At 37.6% G+C, this 21,521-nt stretch overlaps 1 protein-coding gene across 4 annotated transcripts in view; it reads right to left on the reverse strand.

Annotated features, from left to right (window-relative positions):
- Positions 1-21,521, reverse strand: part of PHIP (PHIP subunit of CUL4-Ring ligase complex) — a 108,852-nt gene that overhangs the window by 68,153 nt on the left and 19,178 nt on the right. For all 4 annotated transcript variants that reach the window (XR_013181262.1, XM_077174853.1, XM_077174852.1 and 1 more), the window contains exons 7-14: positions 18,749-18,909; positions 13,473-13,694; positions 12,797-12,897; positions 5,217-5,287; positions 4,344-4,444; positions 4,187-4,227; positions 2,980-3,078; positions 878-1,031 (exon numbers count right to left, since the gene is read on the reverse strand). Coding sequence is in view for 3 of the 4 variants with exons in the window: in XM_077174853.1 (XP_077030968.1) it covers positions 878-1,031; positions 2,980-3,078; positions 4,187-4,227; positions 4,344-4,444; positions 5,217-5,287; positions 12,797-12,897; positions 13,473-13,694; positions 18,749-18,909 (950 nt within the window). In the remaining variant the exon portion in view is untranslated. The remainder of the gene's footprint in view (positions 1-877; positions 1,032-2,979; positions 3,079-4,186; positions 4,228-4,343; positions 4,445-5,216; positions 5,288-12,796; positions 12,898-13,472; positions 13,695-18,748; positions 18,910-21,521) is intronic.

Genomic DNA, 21,521 nt, shown 5'->3' on the forward strand with positions numbered 1-21,521 from the left:
GGTAACACTAGCAGTTGCCACATTAATCTATGAAATAACCAGCAAAAACTACTTCAACCACACTTTATTTTTCGTAGTAGTGGATTACACTCTTTTCTTTCTAGTTGCAATTTTACCTTCCTAAGTAGTTTGTCAAGTATGTCACCTTCACAAGTACATCCCAACACTTTCACCAGGATTTTAAAAAGATTAGTGTCCACAATACTTGGTATCTTGAGGTCTTAATATTCCACAGATTTCCATTTTTTTTAGCAGAGTATCAGTTAGAAATTGAAATTAAACTCATAAAGGATGAAATATATAACTTAAAGGTAGAGAAAAACATCTTTCATCTTGCTATATTTCAGAGATTTGCATTAAGTATTTCCATGTCTAAGCAGAGTATCAAGTTACCTAGAGTTAACCATTTTCTCAATTACAAAACAAGTGTTAGACATTAGTAAAACTGTTGATTTATTTTAGTTAGAAGACAAATTTTTGTACTCATGGAATGATTAGATTGCAGAAGTGTCACTGGTTAAAGAGGGCAAATTTACCCATTAACAGTATTTTAAAATATCACATGAAATAAAGATTAAAAAGCTGTTTCCTTCTCTCCTTCAAGATAGAACTTCATTAAAAAAAAAACAACATAAAAAAACCAAAACAAAACAAAATGTCCAAAATTAGTTTCAGACATCTTGTATAGCAGTGGTTACTTGCAACTTTAAGCTTTTATTTTCTAATAAGCAGCTGATAGACATCTCTATTACACTTCAGTTATCTGGAAACATCTGTCACGACAGTTTTCAGACAGGAAAAACCAAAAGGAGGAATGTTGATAATGTATAAATAAATTTTGCATTCAAGATTGATAAATCAAGATAGTACACCTTACCATGAGAATGTGAATGAGCTGGCCAGTGAAAGAATTCCAGACTTTCAGAGTCATATTATTGACTGCAGTTATAACAGAGTTGTCATGGCGGTCCCATGCCACCATGGTCACTTTCAACTTTGTGATTTTGTCTTCAACTCCTTGAAAACTTTGTCTAAAACAAAAAAGTAAAAAATTTCAGTGTAATCCTACACTTTGCCAAAATAGTTTAACACTGTTAACAAGTGAAAATACTTCTGTATTTTTAAGAATATTTCCTGAGAAATATTCTAAAAATTTCTCTGAAACCAGAGAAATTAAAGATGTTTTCTATAATGCAGCACATACAATCACAAAGAATTGTAGATACTTAAACAATGACTAAAGGATCTTCCAGAAAATGTCCTCTGATACATGACCTAATTTACTTAAATTGATAACTACAGTATTTTTTGTGACATCTAAAGAACAAAAATCCAAATTAATCAACCAAGTAACAGCAAATTGTCCTAAAGAATATTTGTAACAAGTAGTTCTTAATATGGAGAGAAGTATTCTATTCCTTTAAATTATCTAAATTCTCAGGCAATATTTAGAACTACACCACTACCCTGGCATCACTTTACTATTGGTAATAATGGCACTTAATCTTGCATGAAACCCAAAGAACAGTAATCTATAATATAATATACCAGAATACTCAAAAATTACATTTTGGCGGTGTGATTTAAAGACTAATCACCCTTGAATTCTCTAGCACATTTACTTCTATGAAAACATCAACCAAATGCAACAATAGCATGTGACCACTAAGTAGGCAGACAAAGTACAGAATCTTCCATACAGTAAGCACAACAACACATTGCACAATAGTATGTATTGTAAAACTCAATAATAGAAAATGTAGTTATAGCCAAATTCCCTTCTAGATTCAATGCAAAACCCAGCAGGCTTTACAAGCTGAATTCGCTCTTTCCTTTCAGTGCAGCGATTTCATTTTTTTGATAAAACTGTTCTTGTGCAGAAAAGATGAAATTTGGAACTGCACTTATTCCTCTCACCAAAAGGATAAAACAGGATTCTGCTATAGTGTTTTACAAAAAGAGCACTTCAGTTTCTCAGATAAATTCAGCATTTATGACCACAATGCACAGTATCAGTTAAAACTGAGAATTTTTACTAAGAGTAACTCAGTCTGTTATCAAAGTAGCAGCATTTTATACACTCTTTTCCAACAGTTTGATAACTTATGTTTTGTTGCATCTGTCCAAAACTGAAAAAATAATGTCTGATCCAAACATCTAACTAAATTTCTGCTTATTTAGCCTTCTCTTCCATCTCTCTCTTGGTCTTTTAGGCATCTTACCACACATTACTCCTGAAACCATTATAATTTTTTTTTCTACTAAATATCCTTCAAAGCACTCAGTAAGGGGAAAAAGGTTTATTCCTTAAACCTGTTATAAATCTTTTTAATTTATGTCAACTGCAAAATATCTTCATGCCAAAAAAAAAAGAAACGTGCAAGCCACAATTCCTAGGAAGTCATAATCCATCTTCAAGCATTTTTTATTGCTTGTTCAAGTGTACAGAAGTTTCCCATACCTACAAACTCTTGTAAACACAGATTGCTTTAACAAACACAAAACCCTTACAGAGCCAGCAATTTCTTTGCTCTGGCATGTTGTATGAAAAGGACCCAATACAGCTTTTCTGGGCATGCATGTTCCATAATATCTGTAAATAATACTAAAATGCAAGCAGTCTCAAGAAGAGAACTGCCCTGGTTTTCTTGTTCCAGAAATAAATGTCTATGTGAAAATAACATATAAACCTGACCTTCAATAGGTTTTGAATATCTTTTATTGTTTTAATCTAATCAAAATACCAATGGCACTATTATCAGACAAGCTAATTTCCACAGCTGAATATGTAGTCAAATATTTATTTTAGCTGGATTTCAAGAGCTAGATAAGCATACTGTGCATTTAAGCAATAGTAATTCAAGCCTTCTCTTTTTCTTTTCTCTCACTGTCTTTTTAAATTTTTTTTTAGTAAGTCAGCAAATTATATCAAAGGCCCTCAAGAATCTATGTGATAGCAGAACATTTTACATCACTTACCCTGCTGGGCGAGTAGCCATATCTAACAAAATGCTTTTCCATTCCCTTCGCTTAAATTGCCAGATTCGTGCTGTTCCATCACGGCTTCCACTCACAAATCTAACAAAAGGGGGGAAAAGTTACTCAGAGATCAAAGGCAGATCTGTACAGAAAAGACACCTGAAAATTGAAGTCCCAGACATTAGAATTCAAAACCAGAAGGTACGATTAAGACATCCAAACAGTGTCAGAATGCTGTACAAATGGTTTGAGGTTAAAAAAACTTCCCATACCAGCAAAAAAATTGAAGGCCTCTAAAAAGTCAAATCTGTTTCCCTATCCTGAGCCCCTTCCAAACTAACTGTTCTATGACCTTTGGTGCACCTTGCTGAGTTATGACACTGCACTGGCAGAGGGACACCACAACCCAATGAACTTTCCAAGAGACAGACCTTATAACACCAGGTCAAGAGGAGAACGCTGCTAGTAGAAGTACAGGCATGATTTAAAACAAAACCTATTCCCAATAAGTTAGCATTGTATACAGAGTAAGTATCATGATATTTATATGAAGAAGTGTTTCCCAGGCTGAGTTTCTCTCCCATCCTTTTCATCCCCCTTTTAGAGTTTCAGGGGTAGGAGGAGGAGAAAGAGGTGGGTGAAGCTTGGTTTACAACTATTTGTGTCATGATAAAAGTGTACATTAGAATATCAAATAAGTAAAGTGTCAGATGCTTCATAATAAACCAAACCATTTTCTTGAGCATCCTTCATATCCAACATTCAGAACTTAAAGCGAAACATTAAAGAAAGCCTTAGGCTAGCTAAACAACACATTGTTAGATCTGGTTTGATAACTTCTCTGTATGCAGCAGTCACTTAACTGAAGAAAAGGTTTACGCATTAAAATATATCTAAAAGTACATGTATTTGATATGTGAATATATATATACACACACACACACATATTATATTTCTCAGGAAGAAGTTCCAAGTATTTTTATGCCCATAATTTTAGCAAATTCAAAATACTTCAATCATTACAATGAAAACAACTGTGAAACTAAGGAGTACCATTAAAAAGAAACAGTGAGACTCCAAGAGTTATAGACAATTTTACTGGATGAAACTCAAAATAAAGCTCTTTTTTTAAATAACGCTCTCTGGAAACTGGCATTTAAAAATGTCTACACAAGGTCAAAAAGCTAGCTCTGAATAGTGTGCTTACCTGCTACTACTATTAGAAAACTGAATGCTGTCAACTTTGTCCTATATAAAAAAAGAGCAGAAAAAGAAAAAAGAAATCAAATTTCTCCAAGTTATCCCCTTTTATCCAAATTATTACTTTAATCAAGTACATATGTAATTTTAAAAAATGTATTTACAGTATGAAACTCCAACTCTGATATCTTCTCTGGCTGACCTGATCCAAAGAAATAAACCCTAATGATGTGATCTGTACTCCCAGTGGCCAAAAACATTCCACCTGAGAAAAACAAACAGATAAGTCTTAAAAAAAGGGCAATCTACTGTTATTACAATATTTTCAAAGGGATGTAACATCAAATATTTCAATTTATTCTCTGAAATTTATAGCTTTATCTCATTTCAACTATGTCTGTAACTGACCTTTAAGTCAAAAGAAGATTTAGAAACTCCAAAGTTTAACTGGAGCTGAATTACCTCACACTTGCTGTCAGTAAATATGCATCAGCAGATGTATCCAAAAGATTAACTAACCAGACTAATTTGCTTGCAGCTAAGCCCTTAGAAGCCTCCCTCTTAAAAAAATCAAACAGAACTAGAGCTCCAGTACTTTTTGATATTTTATCCAATTATTTCTGTAGCATTCTTCAGTTACCAGCTCTAGAATCAATGAAACCCAGACTGTGAGAACTCTGTAATCAGCCCCTTCTTGTACAAATCCCCACATATTACACCTCAGATAAAGCTGACTCTCCTAATTATTCTGCAAAAAAGGTATATATCTATCCTGTTCTGAAAAGACTTGCAGTCACAAGAGACTTACTTACAACATTTCATGTTTAACTGTTTCTAGGAATTCCTGTAGCAGCAAGTATTAATGCATAAATTCTGAATTTCTATTTTAAATATTTGGGGTCTTTTAACAGCCACTTAAACTCAAATCCATCTCATTAAAATGAAATATGCTACAGTAACTGTACTGTACTTTATTTTACACTTCAAATGACTTCCTACACAGATACAAGGAGAGGAGAAAAAAAGAAGTTGTTTACCAGCACTAAAAGAAGAACAGATCATTTGGACTCCAGGCCGAGGACGTTCTGTAAACTTCGTTGGCCTTGGACTACAAATAAAAAAACCAAAAAAAACCCCAGTTAAATAATTTCCTAATAGAGTTTCAAGAAACAAGTCAGTATCTTAGAAATAAAGGACAGAAGGATAAAATTAAATATAAAGGAACAGATGGCTGCCCATTTATAAACAATTTTGTGTGACTATGCTTCATGATCTGATCTTCAGGAAACTAAGACATCCAGATGGACTAAGTAATCCATGCATCAACAAGAGTTGTAACGTAACTTAAATCCCATTCCCTTATGATATTGCTATACAAAACACTCTCCTGAAGTTATCAGCAAGGCAGAACTGAGCCAGTTTCCCATGATGTTCAATTTTAAACCACTGGGTGTCCTGGTTTTCTTCTGTGGCATATGCTTGCTTTGACAAGAGAGAAACAGAGCTGGGTGCTCTATACAGACAAGGATATCAAAGAAATTTAAATAAATTTGGAATTTTTCATGGTATTAGAATATAAGAGTTTATTCAAATGACATATATCCTTGTAGGTTAGTTTCAAACAGTACCCAAAATGTCAGGACAAAGACTGAAGTTTGTACGAGATTTTACTTTATGGCCCTCACTTTTCTCTAGGCATTTCAGAATCTGATGTGCAAGCCAAACTAAAGCTTCAGTGAACCTGGCACTTTAAGGATGTGTAAAACCAAAACAAATCAGATCAAGTTCTTCAATAATTATTTCAATTCTGTTCATGCATTACAGCAATCTCAAACCAGTAGGTGGTCTTGCACAGTATGCCATCTGCAATCTTCCCTCAAAGAATTAACTTACGAGAGAACAGCAGCACTACACCCACGAGTGTCATCACTAAAGATTTGCTCTAACATAAAAGAATGCATATTCAGAACTTATCCAAAATGTTCTCTTTTAAAAGCAAAATGGCCTGTATAATTCATTTCACCTGAAGGCAGATGCATAAAAAAAAAAAATCTTTCTCCACTAATCAGTTATTGATATCTCAAAAAAAGTAATAAGCATTAAACCTTGGTGATGTTTATGCATAACACGAAGTAATAAACATCAGCAGTACCTGTTAAGGACTCTCTCCAAATTATCCATTCACTATAGGCTGTTTCTGTGACCTTTCCTGCAGGAGTTTTAAGGTAACTCCATGCAGATTTGTAACAAGAAAACTTCACAAGATACAAGATCTTTATAATCAAGACAAAGATCTTTCCTACAAAACAGTTGAAATGCTCCTTAACTTATATACTAACAAGAACTATCAAACAATTCAATACGCAGTGTACATAACTTGGAACAAATGTAAATAAATAGGCTGTTATTTTCTTCCACTGTTGTTTGTGAACTCTGCCTTTGGCATTAGGACAGCTACAAAATAGAGAAAGTATGCACTTACATTCTAGTTCAGAAAATCAATTTAAATTCTCAAACTTGCGTCTCTCCAATGTGTGCTATTTTAGGCATTAGGAGACAAGAGATTACAGTGCTCTTCTATAATACAGCAGATTGCAAAATGAGTGGGGCAATCAATATTTTTGTGAAGTGTGGAAAGGGGACAAAAGCTGTTTCTCTCCAGGGCCATTAAAGTGTTTCACTTTAAATACATTTTCAATGTATTTATTAAGTGTTTTATTAGTTTATTAATCTAAAATGCAGACTAGCCAAACTCTGGTCATATGTAGTAGTTAAAGCAAGACTTCTTCAAAGATGTGAAGATGTGTGATATAATCTCTGTAATTTAAGTCTTCATTCACAAGTTAATGAAAAAGGTTCAGCATATCTGAGTTGTGATGTATTACCAGCCCCTTTAATATCAAGTGCCCTCTGCATAATAAAGTGTCGTGGTTTGAGAGGAAGTAAGTTTTCTGGGATATGCTGTGGTCAATCCAATAGGTATTCAGATTTGAATATTGGCACCTGGTGTGGCCACTGGGGACATGGATACACCTCTGAGAACACAGGGGTTAAAAGCAGAGCATTCCCAGGGGAAGCTCTCTTGGGTTCCGGTGGGGAAAGAGTTCGGATTCGTCCCCTGGCCCAGTTGCGGGCTGGGCAGGGAAAGGGAAGCCATGCGGCCGGGTGAGGTAGGCCAGGGCTTGGACAGAGATGGGAGGTGAAGAGGGCCCGAGGATGGAAGGGTGGGAGAAGCACCAGGAGGCATCGGGCAGCCCCCCCCCAGGAGAGAAAGAGAGAGTACAGCCTGTGCCTGTGACTGCTACCTTGAAACTTGATAACATGTGCCGGCAGCACGGCTGAGAAGGAGAAGGTGTGGGGGGGGAAGGGGGCGGTGCAGCGAGAAGGTGTCCGGCCGCTGTGGGAGATCCGGGCGGGCAGAGCCCGAGCTTTTAACCCTTTTTTGGACAATGAAAACTTTGCAGAACATTAGCCTTTCCTAGAAGAGAGATAGAGATGAAATGGAAGAAGGAAATGTGCAAGTGTGAAGGTCTGGGCAAGTGAAGGATGTCGGAAGAGTAGAGAAGAATCTTAGGTGGGAAGAGATGATGGAGTGGCCTTAGCTGGACTTTTCTTGTTATAGCCATGGACAGAACCATGTTTCCTGTGACACAGAGACTGCATCCAGGGGGAGGCAATGGCTCAGAGCCAAGAGTGTTGAGACCCCACGGCCCCAGGGGGTGAAATTTGGGGGGGACAGGTGTCCCAAAGGTGAGACTGTGCTCTTTTTGGAACAGGACAAAGCATCCTAGAAGCAGCTCTGGTCCATGTGCAGTGGTGAGAGCACTGGACATGAAAGGAAGAGGTCACGACGGCAGATGTACTCCGGGCGGTGCCACGAGTGACATGGAAACACACGAGATTTCAACTGTGTTTTCTGGGGAAGCCCATGGTACAAGAGGGACTCCTCTCCTCTTGATGAACTGAGAATTGATTATCTAAAGGGTGGTGATGGACTGAGGGTTGGTGATCTGAGGGATGGATTGGAAATTTGGTGGGGGGAGGAGGAAATGTTTTTGGAAGGTTTTCATTTTTCCTGTGTGTTCCTTTTTACGTATAGTTGTAGTGTAGTTAATAAAGTTTTCTTTTCTTTATTTCTAAGTGGGGGCCTGCTTTGCTTATTCCTGGTCACATCTCACAGCAGACACCAGGGAGGGTGTATTTTCATGGGGGCACTGGCATTGCACCAGCATCAAACCATGACATAAAGCAGATGGGAAATATCACATGACGCTGATGACAATTGAGAAATCAGTGTCCTGTCCAAAACAGGAATGTCAAAATCAGCACGTGTTTTTCCTGAGATTTTTTTCCATCTTTTTAAAATTATGGGAAAATAAACAGATAAGAAAAGCAGTACACCAAGTTCCTCTATTCAAATCTGTGAGACGGTTCTGCTGCCTTGCTCATATGGTCTGTCAGTAACAGGCTAACACTGCAAACTTGTGATGCAAACAGGTGGCACAAGAAAAATGAAACTCAGTGTCTTCCTCTGAAAGGATATATAGGCAAATATTTCACAGTGCAACTAATTTAACCGTGATGCACTGACCAGTTATAATAATTCTCCCTTAAACTTGAATAAAGCACATGAATATTTAGTTTCTGCTGAGGCAGACTTTCTCACTCCTCCCTTCTGCAAACTGATGCAGGATTCAACTCCTGTGTTTACTATCACCACCTAGAATAGTAAAAGACTAAACCCAAGGTAAGACTTGACTGCCTAAATTTTCAATTGTTTTACCATCTTGTTGGGGCTACATTCTGTGAATTCCTTGCCTGCAGCAACAACCAGTCTTCCTCTGTTTGGAAACTGAATTAATCTACCTGGAATGTTACTGCTTTTAGACAGACATGATAGCTTCCTGGTCATAAATCTCTTCAAGGAAAGAGGAGCACACAGGTGCCCCTGTAACACTAAAGAGCATGCATCCACACTAATCACAGAATCATGTGAACAAGGTTGCTCACTTTCCTTTGAACAAACTGAGAATTTTGTGGTCAGCTGCACCAATGTCTCTCTCATCCTGTGACACTAAATCTATTGTAGTATGTCCTTTTGCAGTTCATCAAAACAAAGCTGTCACTAACATCTCCAGACTGAGCTATATGTCTGACCCAAACATAGAACATGCCTCAATTAACAAGGCTATCAAAAAATAGGAGACCAACTAATTTCAGACATACTGTTAATTAAATAATATTAACTGCAGCAGAGTTGTTGGCAAAGCTGAGTTACAAGATTTTTGCAATCTGAGAATGAAACAAAATAAACATTTGCAAAGATAAGGAAAAACCACAGAAAGTACACTGATTATTTTTGAGAGCACACTGAACACAATACCAACTCTGCCTTTCCCGTATTCCATGAAAAAGTTGAGCAAAGTACTAATGGCACTGCCAATCATCTTGAAATGACAATCAATCAACCACATGATCATCATGAAGTTTCCCCTCACCAGGGGCACCGGGTGATTCGAGGAGTGTTCAGTACAAAAAGCAGGCATGGGATATATTGATTTTTTTTTCTTTAAAGTAGCTAAAATTTCAAGACTTTACCACCCATCCCCATTTGAAGATTGGATAATTTAGTAACACATTTTCATCACTGATAGAAATTGCATCCTTGTAGAGCAGGCTCCAGTCAAGCTCAGGAGGATCATGAATTCAAGTTCTGACTTAAACACGTTACAGCATCTTTCCCCTGAACTACTCAGAACTCTAAGTCTTGTTTGAAAGCTCCAATTTCTCCTTTCAGGGGTGGGAGTTGTACTAGAACAAGACACAGGGCAGCAAGCTCAGAGGCTGAACAACCACGGTAACATCTTTTGTCCCTGCCAGCTTTCCTCCTCTTCCGAAATATTGAACAGAAGAAAGCCTGTATTTTTTACTACATAGATAAATGGAAGGATAAACCTCCCATCTTACCAGTGATACTCTTTTCCAGATGGCCTACACATCATATTTTTTTAATTTAACTTCAAAAATGACATTATGGCAAAAATGCCTTATGACAAAAATTAACAGGCATCTTTCTTTCTCTTGATGCTCTTATTTTGCTGATACTTGTTTTGCCCCAGCACATAACTGAATGGATGTAGAGGGAACCTGCCACGCTTCTGCAGCTCTGGAAGGAGAACCACATCCAAGTTGTATGAAGTGCAATCACCTCATTGAAAACTGCTCTGACAATATACATCCATTGCTGAGCTGCACTGGCCACGCAATGCAGCCTTCTTGTGGAAAATTACACTGGATTGCAAGTTTCCCAGTAAAATTTATTTTGGTTTACTGGAATAATCATGATAAGCACAGTTAGGAAGGTTTTTAGCTTAGCACATTAAGTAAAACTTCCCCTAACTAACAATTTCCCTAAATTAGTAGTACACTGTTCAATTCAGGAAATTAAGACTCATCTGTGTGTCCAACTGTTTTTGGTATTACAAATGGCACACAATTATACTCCAGGCCTAAAAGACATACTTGTTTCTAATTTAGACATTTTTATCAAGTTTTAGTTTGGATTAAAATGCATCAATTACTTCAAATACATTACAGCTCTCTTAAAGACCTAAAAGAAGAAAAAGCACACAGTGATGCCTTTTAATATCTTCATATTATGCATAATACCCTGTGGCAAGGAGTTTTGTAACTCAGTTGCATGTTTTGTAAAGAACCATCTCTTTCCACTTTGAAAATTGATACTTTAATTTGATACCTTCTAGAACCATAAGGGCCCACAAGCAATTCCTCATTACATTCCCTCTTCAACACACTCACAACTGTCCATTACTCATCTTTATGTATTCCTTTTTTTCCAGACTGAAGAAATACAGCTTAATGACTTCCTCTCTCTTCTCAAACCCAACATAAAAAGTATTTCCAAAACAGAAGGTAAGAGCAGTAGAAAAATTCCAGTCTCAAAATTTAATCTGCACTCTGTTGTTAAGCAACACGAGTCACTGGCATGACTTAGGTTACCAAACCACTTCCTTGCTGTGCTGCACAAGACATCTCAACTGATCTTTTTTCTCTATGCCCCTGTCTAATCACATCTGTTGAAATGACTTTTACATGAAAGCATTCCTCAAATATCTTCTCTTCTTTTAATATTTGCTGAGCACATCACTAACAATTTTTATTCTACAATTATACATCACCATGGGAGAATCTCCTACCATAATAGGTACCAATTTTCTCCCTCTCTAAGTTTTATCTCAGGACAAATCTCATCCAACTCCATGATTCATTCAAACTTTCATGATTTCTAAATAATCATCTCCCAGCTTATATATTATAATCTACCTAACTCTCAAGGATTCACTATTTTCTAATGACAGAATTAGTTTCAAAAATCAATTCCATAGACTAAACATTTATTTAGGAAAAAGAGAAGAAAAGAAAGAAAAGAGAAAGATAAAAGAAAAAAAACATGTGGGCTCAAGAGGTTTACCAGTCAGAGAGACTAAAATTTCATCTTGTCAATAAGATCTCAGATTTAGGAAGTCTTAAGAAAAATAATGTGGTGGCAACTCCTTTCCTTCACACAAAAATAAGCATGTAAGCTATCTCCTCCTGTCCTCAGTAAAAAGGGGAGTCTTAATTTGATTACAGCATGCACTAGGCAACAGAGGAGTAAGAATGTGAGACACAGCTTCACTTACAGTACCAAAAGAGAGACAAAACATCCAGGGAACATCAAAATAGTTAAGGCCCTAACCACTAGAAAAGTACCTATGCAAGTGTGCCTGCATGCTCTGCACAACCTCAGCACACTGGAAGAAAAAGATTCTAGCAGCAATTACCAAAACTACAAGAAAATTGAACTTACCTGTGAGGAGCATATATCCATAAGAATATATCCCATCATCAGAGCTAAATCACTGATGATTACTAAAACAACTATTTCCAATTTTAAGCTATAGGTTTTAGTGATAAAGGAAAATAAAGAGCAAAGAACATTTGAAAGCCGCTGAGCAAGTTGATTTTAAAAAACTGTGTATGAAAGTCCTGACAACATTTTTAGTAACTTTGAAGGCAGAAACTTCAGGCACAACTTCAGCCATCAATAATGGCTGTCCAAGAATTCTGCCTTCTGCCATGTTACAGCCAAGGGCAACTATGAAAAGGTAAACACAGGTAAGGAAACAACAAACATTAAAAATATTCTATTCTGATTCATACTACGACATTACTGTCTCCTTTAAAAATGGATTTTGCAATATATATCACAATAATTTTATCAACATAATTTTAATTTCATTTGAAATTGTGATGACATCAGAATAATGGAGTGCCAACTTTGACATTATATTAAACAAAAAACCCTAACAGTGGATCATTTTCTAAATTAACAGATATACATTATCAATCCCCAAAATGTTGTATTAACAAATTAGTTTTTAAGAGATAAGCAAGCAAGCTATAGCTACATCAGAAATAGATCATACCCAACAATCATATACTGAAGTAGTCAATGACAAAATGACAAGCTTGGTTTAGTCATATTTTTCTCTATATTTGTACATCATTCTTAATCACATAAACAGAAGTAGCAATAAATAAAATAGCAACTAACTTTATTTTAAGGGTGCCAGCATCCCACAGCCAAAAGCATATAGTTCCATCTGCCCCGGTTGAAGATAAGTATCTCTTTGAGCCACTGCATAGTGGAGAGAACTGGGAAAAGGAGGAAGAAAAAAGAAAAGTTTTCCTGTTAATCTGTTCCAGATGTGCTAAGGAATTCCCCAATTCATCTCAACAGGAAAAAAAAAAAAAAAGTCAAGCCTCAAACCATACTTAAGGGAAACTGATTGGAATGAAACTGATTGGAATGAAAATGTTGCTCTCTCACTCCCTCCAGAACTCCAGAACGACCCTTCTGGGGTACTTGCCAAAGCCCTCCAGGTACCTCCTCCCTCCCCACCAACCAAGTTGCACAATAGAATGTAACTCATGCAAACAAAACCACAGTACTCCCAGTGACTGCAGTTTTTACTCAATGCACTTGTGCTCAGAATCACAGCCTTCAAAGAAATGGTACTTCAAAACAGAACTGCCCATACGTGTCATGCAATTTTTTTGAACAAGGATTATGTCTGGGATTCTTCAGAGGTCAGGCATTTTGACAATAAACGTGTTTTTTCACAATGCATATCATAAAAATTCCTTCTCACTTCAAGCTTACTTGCCAGGCGTGCATTTCTATTATGCTGAACGTTCTCATGACTGATTTTGGCAAAGTAAAAACCTACCTGCAATGATGTTATAGATGCACTGTGGCCCTGCAGGACTGCTAAGGGTGCACAAGTTCGAAGGCACCAAACTCGGATCATTTTATCACAGCTTCCAGCAGCTATCATGGTGTTTTCATAGTTTACTGCCATATCAGATATTTCAGCTGCATGCCCTCTCAGGGTAGCCAACAACCTTCCATCATCGGTTGCCCAGATTTTTACAAGGCAATCATCTGACCCCTAGAAGTAAGGTAGAAATAATTTCAACCACACCATTGGCTGTTTTGATGCTAAGAGTTAGCACAGTGAAGTGAAAAACAGAACTAGTGACATGCAGATACTCCCACCCATGCTTTTAACAGTTTTCCACACTGCATTCAAAACACAAGTTTACATTGATTCTCAACAGTATATACAAATCACGATGCATTTATAATACAGATCACAAATCCTACAGCATGTTGGTTTATGCTTCAGTAAGACACTTTTTCCAAAAATCCAGCACAAATGAAGAAGTTGTTGCAAGACATTAAAATAAAGATTTACATTAAAAGTGAAAGTTAATTATAAACTGGTATAGTCTATCATTTATACCCACATATGTTCCTTATCTTCCTAGTTTCATCATCATCATACTTATCACAACAAGTTAGGTAAAGAGCATTTATGAACAGCTATTCCATTATTAGGACAAACTATTATAAACCTGCTTAAATATTCACATAAACATCAAAATGATCATTCTTTCTCAACAAATTCAAGAGGTTTCATCTACATATTCATCCTTAACTAAAGTTTTGCTGGCCTTTCTACACAATTCTAACAGCTACTGGCCTGTACACAACAAATTGCCAGCCCTAACAAAAATTCAGAACTCATTCCTTCATTTTTTATTGCATTTCTGTGCCTTCCTGAAAGTCTGAGCATCTGCACCGCACCATGGCTCAATACCATGACAGTTGAACACTGCACACACACTGACAGACAAGGTTTATTGTAAACATTTAATTCAATTACTTAGGTTTAGAAGCAATACAAAGTTGGGTTATAATATCCAGAGCACTGATCTGCTACTGGACACACACAGGTGCTACAAGTTACAATGTGACACCACCCTTATAAAATGTCACCAGTTTTTCCTGTTCCATCTACTTACAGTGCCTCTGCACGTCTGCCTCTGTAATCTAGCAATTGCACTTTAAAGACAGCAGAAGGCATGGCAATACTATCATCTACCTTTTATAAAATACCACCAGGTCTCCTAGGCAAAGGAAATAGTTACAGAAGCTTGTTCATAATTATATTTTTTGCCTCTTGGGTGAGAAGAGCAATGATACAGCCTATACTATTTCTACCTATGCATAGAACTTCCATACTGAGATTCTGTGGAACACATTTGCCTCTTTTAACTGCTAGACTGCCACAGTGCCAGACCAAGGATCACAACCAGAGTCTGAGTTACAGCAATGAACAGAGAACAGAATCACTGAATTGCTGAGGTGAGAAGATACTTTGGTCTAGTCCAAACGCCCTGCTCAAATAGGGTCAGCTAGAACATGATGCTGTATGCACCACTCAGGTTTTGTTTTCTTCTGAGCATCTACTGAAGGCACCCTCTTGTTCTGTCACCCAGGTCCTTAAATGAAGCATGAGAGAGTACCGGTCCCAGTACCAAAGCCTGTAGTACACCACTAGTGACTGGCCTCCAGCTGGACCTTGTGTTGCTAATCACAGCCCTTCAAACCTGAAAATGCCTTAATCTGACAGTCTCACAGTCCACACATCTAACCTGTCCATCATCAGTTTGTCAGTAAGGATGTTACAACTGTCTGAAAGATAGTATCTGCTCATGTGGTTCTGTTACCATGATATAAGACTGGAGTATGAAGAAGCTTGCATATTCTTCTCAAAATGCAGTCACCACCAAAAAACCCAAGAAGCTGAGACAGAAGGGTATGTGTGCTTGCTGGTGTGTAAAACTGCAAATAAGAGCCTCACTGCTCAAGAGAGACCTCAAAGTAGGGGGAGGGAATGGCAGAACTAGAAGAGGTAGAAATCAGTTACAGACAAAGATGTAAAATGGTCAGCAAGGAAAAAAAAATAGTTGTGGCACCTAATACCACCTGGAGGGTCCCCAGAGGTCTTTTTAGGAGCAGCAAACCAAGGCAAGAAGATCAGCATAAAACGGGCCTGCTCCCTGCCAGCTGGCTATAGTGTCACTATAGAGGCACATGTTGTACATCTCCACTGCAGAGAAAAAATACTGTCAGCCAAGTCTCAGCAATGAAAATGAGGCAAAAATAAGGCAGGGGGAAAGGAAAACAAAAGAGAAAAAAACTAAGGTAAAATTATAAATTCTGTAGCCCCTTGGCAAGACATCAATAATAGACTTCAGACAAATTCATGTGTTACTTTCTGATCTGAATGGGACAATCCACAACTCTTAAAATACTGTTGTAATTCTACTAGCAAGGGTATTTGGCTTACATCACAGCTCATGTTTCCAAGGTTATATCCACAACTGTTACAAATTATATACCTATTAAAAAGCATCTGTCAAAAGTGAATCCTAAAACAACTTCAGCACCAAGAGAGAATTGATGACTGCATTACCAAGGTATGGAGTAAAATTGGTTCATTTTCCTACCATTACACACACTTGTGGGATGAAGTGAAACTGCCAAGCAGCACACAAATTAATCTTGGGTTGGAAATCTTACACAGACTATTACACAATGCTGTTTATTATTCCCTAGAAAGAACAATCTCAGCAGAGACAGGAAAATAAAGGTGAGGAGAAAAGGAGGTTTTTGCAGTCAGAAATTTAAGTAGTGCAGGAACTAGAGAAGACAGTATTTTTGTGCATGGGTTCTGCAAGTCATGCTTTTCAGCAGAACCAGAACACAAATTTTCTACAAGCTGCAGGGGAGCAGCTATCTCACCACAGTCTTCCCCACAGGTTGCAAGGGAATATCTATCCCAGCACCTGAAACACCTCTTCCTTCTTTCACTCATGATAGGGTCTGCGGTGCTGTTTCTCTCACTTATTTCACTCCTCTCTCCCAACTGCAGCCACCCTGTGATTTTTCTTCTCCTTCTTAAATACATTATCCCAGTGGCACTACCACCATCACTGATGTGCTGAGCCTTGGCCAGCAGTGAGTGTCTCTTGGAGCCAGCTGGCATTGGCTCTGCCAGACATGGAAGAAGCTTCTGGCAACTTCTCACAGAAGCCCCCCCAGCACCACAACCTTGCTACGTTAACACAATAAAGACAACTAAGCTGGTAAGGAAAAATGTACAATGTCCCATTTCCATTGTCTTTAGGCAAAATAGAAGTAACATCTTTCTAGCAAGGACAACATCTCCCAGATGTTGTCAGACTATGACTCAAAAATGTGCTGAGAACACCTTTTTTTCCTTTTAACTTGAAACAGAACACGAACAAACCTTGAATTTAGAGGCTTTCAATCCTTCAGATGTCAGGTGGAACAGGAAACAATTATGATGCAGTTTCCAGAACCAATTACAAATCTAAAACAACACAACTAACTAACATCACACTGAAGGCTGCAGAGTAAAAATGTAAGGGAAGAACAATTCCCTACTGATACACGCAAATTTACATACCACACTAGAGACTTTAGTAGTTGCAGTGGTCTAGATTGAAAAGAACTGGCACATTTCATTATACAGATGCAATTACAACACAACAGTTCATGACTGTTTATCCACTGACTATATGAGGCCAGCTAGAGTAATTTGGGTTTTAATGAAATGGGGAATATAACCATTTGCCAACAACCCCTTAAACATCTACCCAAAGAACACTGGATTTACCTAAAAGTACAGAGTTAAGAAGTTCAGTCCTAGGCCCTCCAAAATGAAAATTCAGCAACCACAATTAATATCTATGGCCACTTTATTTAACACCTGAAGTAATCATGATCTAAACTGGGAACTTTCTTTCAAGCAATTAGACCAGGACACCAGTCAGCAAAGGAATGCCAGCAAAACTCTGGGGTTGCAGAAACATATCACCCATCTCCATCTCCCATTTTATTTCAGGTTGTTCTACTTCTCTCTTAGATTTTATGAGAAAATTCTCTTGACTGTAACAGCAGTTTGTTTCTTTCATGCATTCTGCCATGTCATATACAAAATAAACCCACAACACAGAGCCTATTTCCTGGCAAGTAAATCATGTATAAACCACAGGACATAAGATTTTAATGCCTGTGATTCAGCTTGGTGACAAAAACAAAATAAATATGAAAATGAATCTCTTCTATGCCTGAAGTAACAAGTGAACTAATAAATAAGCCTGTTCAGAACACTGCAAGGTGTCCCATTCCTTCAACCATACATTTCCCCATGGGACACAGCAAGATATATGTGGGCAAAAGGGAGAATCATATTTACAACTGCCTTGAAAGAATTTTAGAAGTTAGGACTGCAAGGCAAAATAGGAAACCTGAACTGTACTTCTATCAGCATTGTTCAAGCTATCTGACATGAGGTTAAAAGGACACAATCAAGCTCCTGAATCCACACAGGTATCAATTACATCCAGTGTTTGTAGGAATCCAATAAATGCAGCCAAAGCATCCTGGACTGGCATGAAGTGTGTTTATGAAAGCTTTGTCTCTCCTGAAACTGACTGCTAACCAAGAAATCTAAATATTACACTGACATCTATGTGGTTTTATAAATCCCATCCCTTTGAAAACCTGCAATTTCAGTACTGATTTCAGACATCTGTCTAGAATTTAGGACTTAACAACAACAAAAAAAAAGGCAAATAGTTAAAAATACTAAAAACACTAGTATTGAAAAAAGTTCCTAGGATTTCATAAAGACAATTTGTTGTGAACCAACATTTGTTACAACACACCTTGTGATTATTCTCTCTCTGACTTCCTAATCTAATTCCATGGTGGCAGTTCCTTGTTTTGCTTATGTTTTTTGCTAGAGAAAACAAAGCCAGAAGAAAGAACCCATACAGAGTAAATCCTTTCCACTGAAAATGAACAGTTTTCTCAATGAACTACACACACCAGCAACCACCATCACATCTCTAGTGTTCAGATACATACGCCAAAACTATTTTAGGGTGTAAACCAGCATGGCTATTAAAAAGCAAATATGAGAGGAACAGTAGGAAAGGACTTCTTCTGGTTTTAATTCATCATCATTGTATCTATCCCATATTCAGGTTTTGGAAACAACTAGGTGACATATTATGTGTACTTAAAAATGAAAAGAATCTACAAAAATAAAGATTTTGTACTCACAGTAAATATTCGCCTGCCAGTCCGATCAAAAGTTACACAGTATACAGAAGATAAGTGTCCTAAAATTCGTTTGTGCATCTTCATATGTTGATAGACTGCAGTTGGAACAAGGCGTTCAAGTCTGTATTTTCCATTTAGTTTTCTTGAAAACAGGGTATCCACTACCAAATGGGTAAAGGAAAAAGAAGAGACACATTTAGATTGCATTCATAAACTAAAATACTTGACAAGGATGGAAAATTTATTTGAACACTGGACCACCTGCACATATGAACAGGTTAGTATAGCAATTCTCATTTTGCCCTAGTTAGAGAAAAATACAAAAGTAGCCTATGATACAGACAGGGAAAAAGTATTGAACTGCAAGGCATAGTATATATATGCAATATAAGTTCCAACTTGAAGCCCAAATTCAGGAGTACTGAGACAGCTTCCATGAAGGAGTAACCTACTTCAAATATAAAAAGTGTAAAAGCTTCCCCATAGCTATTAACTGAAGGCCAGCACACATTCAAATCTTCTCCAAGGCAACCTGCTTCTTGAGATCTGCTCAAACATTTACCAATCACTTGTAAGACCATTCATTTTTAAAGAATCCTGCCACCAACTACAGCTAAACAAACACACACACAAAACCACTAAACAAAAATTTACAAATGAATTTACCAAAACCTACAGAAATTTCTGATTTTGACTAACAAAACTTTGTTTCAAAGAACTTGGTGATATTTTGCAAGTTTAAAAGCTAACAAGTTCCAAGAGCAAGAATTCAGTTTAACAAAATGGAAATCTTTCATCAAGAATGTCAGAGAAGAAAACTAAGCTCACTGAAATTCATTTTAAACTGCTATTCATGCAATAACAAAGCAACAAAGTATAATATTTCTCTGCATTGATACATACATTTTAGTCACACTTCATATCCTTATCAGACCAAAGAATGGCAATGGTGATACATTTTATAATCTACAGAACTGTGACAAGGTACATAATATAACATTCACACACTGAATGGTGTTGGACAATTTAAAGAAATTTGGAAGGGACCACAGACAATCATCCACAATCATCCAATCTAACCTCCCTGCTCAAGCAGTGCCATCCCAGAGCACATGGCACAGGACTGCACCTAGACAGTTCTGAGCCTCCTGTGAGGGAGGCTCAACAACCTCTCTGGGCAACCTGTTCCAGTGCATAGTCACCCATACAAGGAAGAAGTTCTTCCTCAGATTCAGGCTGAAGCTCCTGTGCATCAGCTTCTGCCTGATCCCTCCTGTCCTATTGCTCAGCACCACTGAGAAGAGTCTGGCTTCTTTCTCTCGGCACTCTCCCTTCTGATACCAACAGACATTGACATGGTCACCTCTCAGTTGTTGCTTCTCAAGGATGAGCAGCCCCAGCTCCCTCAGCCTGTCATATTTATCTCAGAGAGAGAGACACTCCAGTCCCTTAATCATCCTCATAGCCCTCCACTGGACCCACTCCAAGACCTCCATGTCTCTCTTGTGCTGACAATCCCAGAACTGGACACAGCACTCCAGAGTGACCTCATCAGGGATGAGGAGATCACTTCCCTTGACCTGCTGGAAATGATCTCCCTAAGGCATCCCTGGATACCATTGGCCTTTTTGGCCACAAGGGCACTGCTGGCTCATGGACAACTTGCTCCCCAGTATCAACTGCAAGAGAGCTATAAACCCCTCACACTGCTCGGGTTTGGCCCAGACCAACAGAACAGTGGTTCATAAGACAGCACAGGTCAAACTACATCAGATATGCCAATTTTTACAGTGGGATTGTAGCAACGCTGTAAGAACCACAAGCTTCTTGTGTTATAGCCAAGTGCCAAGTCCATTAGCCTCTGGCCCTAATTCAAGGAATTTTTCCTAGTTCAAGAAGCTCTGTGAAGAAATGGAATTATTAGCTGTAGAGCAAAGCACTTTTAGTCAAGCAGCAATTGCTGTTTTAAGGCTCTACTGTTTTTTCACCCTTCCCTCATACCAGAAAAAGATGCAGTTGCATTTGCTTTATGACAAACTTTTCCCTTGCCAGCAGTCTACTGCAAAACAGCTGGAAACCAAGATTAGTTTAGGCACAAGATAAATCTAGTTCTGCTATCTGACAAATCATCCTATGTTTAGAAAGAAAATCCTCAACAAAAGAATTACACACAAAAAAAAAGAAACCAAACAAGTACACATGCACAAAGAGAATAAAGGTCTTGGTCCCAACAAAGTGAGTTTACACAATAATCCCAACCCACACAGAAATTACCTTTTGTCTACTTTTAATATCAGATGGATATGGTTGATGGATATCCCAATGCCTTGAAATGAAACAATAGCTCACCAAAACTGAAAAAAGCTTAACTAAAAGTTTAATTTCTAGAGATGTGTTAATGAAACAAAGCTTCAGGGAGACTTTAGAATAAAACAACAAATGGCTTTACATAAGAATGCAATTTTTAATATACCCCTTAATTTATAAAAAACTTCTGAAGTACTTAAGATCAGCTTCAAGCTTGAAAGGGTTTATGGGAGTGAGTTGTTTAGTTTTGGGGGGTTTTTGGCAACACTGGAGAAGATCATTTTAGCAGAACACAAGCCAGTATTTCTAAGAGTGGTCTCACTGATGCCAATCACCAATGGGCAACTTGCTACTAGTTCACATATCCCTGGGAAACACAGGTGAAACAGCCCTTGTTCAGTAACAATCAACCTACCAGAGGATATAAAAGAGAATATTGTGACACTAGAAACAACTGGAATCCATC

The sequence above is a fragment of the Agelaius phoeniceus genome, chromosome 3 (assembly GCF_051311805.1).
Source record: "Agelaius phoeniceus isolate bAgePho1 chromosome 3, bAgePho1.hap1, whole genome shotgun sequence".
Taxonomy (NCBI): domain Eukaryota; kingdom Metazoa; phylum Chordata; class Aves; order Passeriformes; family Icteridae; genus Agelaius; species Agelaius phoeniceus.